The sequence below is a fragment of the Thermoascus crustaceus genome (genome assembly GCF_041956765.1).
Source record: "Thermoascus crustaceus strain CBS 181.67 unplaced genomic scaffold VTN00scaffold_10, whole genome shotgun sequence".
NCBI lineage: Eukaryota > Fungi > Ascomycota > Eurotiomycetes > Eurotiales > Thermoascaceae > Thermoascus > Thermoascus crustaceus.
The window spans coordinates 938,963-941,493 of NW_027192536.1; the positions used below are offsets into that span (position 1 = coordinate 938,963).

The following is a 2,531-nucleotide window of genomic DNA, read 5'->3' on the forward strand; positions in this document are numbered from 1 at the left end:
GTGAAGGGGATCCCATTCCTGGTGACAAATGTGTTGCTAACAAAATTTCCTATGGCTCCACTGTCGATCATGGCCCTTGCTTTTTTCCCATTGATCTTGACAGTGATCACCAATTGTTTCAATAAGTCCATTCCATTGAGTGTTGTTCCATTTCGCGTGCTTGTAGCTGGATTCAGGGACCTAGACCAAGACTCCTGCAAGGGTCCCATACTAGCAGGGTCCTCTAGTTTTTTGATTTCTTGGGGTCTTTTGGAAACCATCCTGTTGCGTTCTTGGAGGCATAATGATTGGAGCAGTTGTTATCATAGCAGGCTGTCCATGGTAATTCAGCATGCTTGTTCCTTTCTGTGACCGATATCTGTTTTTGGTTGTCTTGTTTTCTGTCCGGGCATTTCCAACCCATATGATCATTCCTTCTGCAGTGGATACACAGCTTCTGCTCATAGTGCTTTTTCTGTTTATCTGTCCAGTTGGGGTTGGGCCCTCTGACTTATCTGTTTGTTGTTCCCTGGGTGCTCTGTTCTCTTCTAGTTGCATTGTCTAGTTCTATGGCATCGCCTCCATTTCCTGTGTGTCGAGGGGCTTGTTGAAAAGGATTGAATTGTTGTTGCTCAGTCCGTTGTTTGAAGAGTCAGTTGTCAATTCAGGTTGCCATGAGTATCAGGTTATTGAGGTCAGTTGGTTCCTCTGCTGCAAGGAGCCCATTCTTGACCTCCTCTTTCAGTCCTCAATAGTAGTGTTCCATGAGTGCTTGTTCTGACCAGTCCCCAAGGAAGGTTGCTGCTTGTTGGAACTCTGTGGTATAGTTGGTGACTGATGTTTTCTGCTGAATGGACATGATAGTCCTGGTGGCCTTTTTTACCTCATCTAAATCCCCAAAATTCTGTTTGATCCGGGTCAGGAATGCATTGAAGCTGTTGAAGGTCTCAGTGGTTTCAGCTTGTTGTTGTTCTGGTGACCTTTCTAGGCGGTCCTTCAGGTAGGGGTCAAACCACTGAGCTGCGGTGCTTTGTAGGTAGGTTGCTGCAAACATGACTTTTCTTTCTTTGTTTGGGAATTCGTGGGGGTTGAAGAAAAAATAGAGCTCCAACTGGGAGATGAATGTCTGCAACTTTTTTTGGTTGCCATAGTAGAGGTTGGGTTTCACAATCTTGGTCTTGGAGTTGACATCAGGGTCAGTAGTGTCCTGAGCTGCAAGGTTCAGTACATGGCTGGTGCTTGCCCCAGCCTGCTGTCCCAGTAGGTGAATCTGTTCATGGAGTTGGTTGTTCCCATTGATCTGGTTTTGAAGCTCATCCTGCAGCTGGTTAACCTGCTCCCTAAGGGTGGTATTCTCACCAGTCTGTTCTTGCAGCTGGTTCTCCAATTGATTGACTTGATTCTGTAATTCTCTAAGAACTCAAACAACTTCCTGGGGGGTGATGTTTTCCATTTTTGTTTCTTTCCCTGCTTGCCTTCTGCAAGAAAGGTGGTCAAAGTGTAACAATGGGCCTAGGACTTCTTAGGCAGAGGGCCGTTGGGTTTATCTTGAAGGACAGAAGACAAGGGAAAAGATAGATAATAGTTGTTACTAGCAATGTTAACTCTAGGATTGCTATTTGAGTTGACCACAGGGTCCTAATCCCCATGGTTAAGGAGTGTCTTATATACATCCTAAGTTCTGCCCGGAAATACCTATCCGGTGGATCATGACTATGGATGGATCAAGGGTCATGTTGGATCAAGAGGTCGGATGGATCAAGGGCCCCGATGGATCATAGCCATCGCTCTTGATCCATTGTCACGTGACAGGTCCTCCCCCTCACTGTCTTGTCGGAAATCCCTAGGCTGTGCCATAACAATTTTATTTTCACATTTTTTCAAAGAAGATACACTTTATCTCCTGCCTTTAGCTCTGGTCCTTTTTTGTAATGCTGATTGTAGTACTTGGCAGTTTGGTAGGCAATAAACTGAATATCTAGATTCAGTTGCTGGTGAAGCTCCTTTAGTTGATCAGCCTGGAGGATTCCCTTCTGGGCCAGAACCTTGCTTGGTTTCAGTTCCTGGTAAGCTGTTGGTTCAAACCCATAGTTGGCATAGAATGGTGATTCCTGGGTAGTCTTGTTTTTGGCACTATTATAGGCAAACTGGGCCATAGGTAGAAGTTCTACCCAATTATCTTGTTGATAGTTGATGTAGCAGCACAAGTACTGTTCCAGGGTCTGATTCATCTGTTCTGTCTATCCATCAGTCTGTGGGTGAGCTGTCATGGAGAGCTTATGCTTGGAGCTGAGTTGGCAGATCAAGATTTGCCAGAATCCTGAGGTAAAGAGCTTGTCTCTATCAGACACAAATTCCTCTGGCATACTGTGATTCCCAAAAATGATCTGTAGGAAGGTATATGCTAGCTCCTCCACATTGGATGATTTCTTGTTGTAACGACGGGCCTAGGACTTCTTAGGCAGAGGGCTGTTGGGTTTATCTTGAAGGACAGAAGACAAGGGAAAAGATAGATAATAGTCATTACTAGCAATGCTAACTCTAGGATTGCT

General features: G+C 45.0%; 2 protein-coding genes across 2 annotated transcripts; both read right to left on the reverse strand.

Moving 5' to 3' along the window:
• Window positions 1-727: 727 nt before the first annotated feature.
• Window positions 728-1,432, reverse strand: VTN00DRAFT_2676 (uncharacterized protein; the record flags this gene model as incomplete). Its single annotated transcript, XM_069428914.1, has 2 exons — window positions 728-1,297; window positions 1,406-1,432. The coding sequence occupies 2 exons, from the start codon at window positions 1,430-1,432 to the stop codon at window positions 728-730; spliced, it is 597 nt and encodes a 198-aa protein (XP_069283722.1).
• Window positions 1,433-1,859: 427 nt separating this feature from the next.
• Window positions 1,860-2,210, reverse strand: VTN00DRAFT_2677 (uncharacterized protein; the record flags this gene model as incomplete). Its single annotated transcript, XM_069428915.1, has 1 exon — window positions 1,860-2,210. One exon carries the CDS (start codon window positions 2,208-2,210, stop codon window positions 1,860-1,862), a length of 351 nt encoding a protein of 116 aa, XP_069283723.1.
• Between the last annotated feature and the right edge of the window lie 321 nt (window positions 2,211-2,531).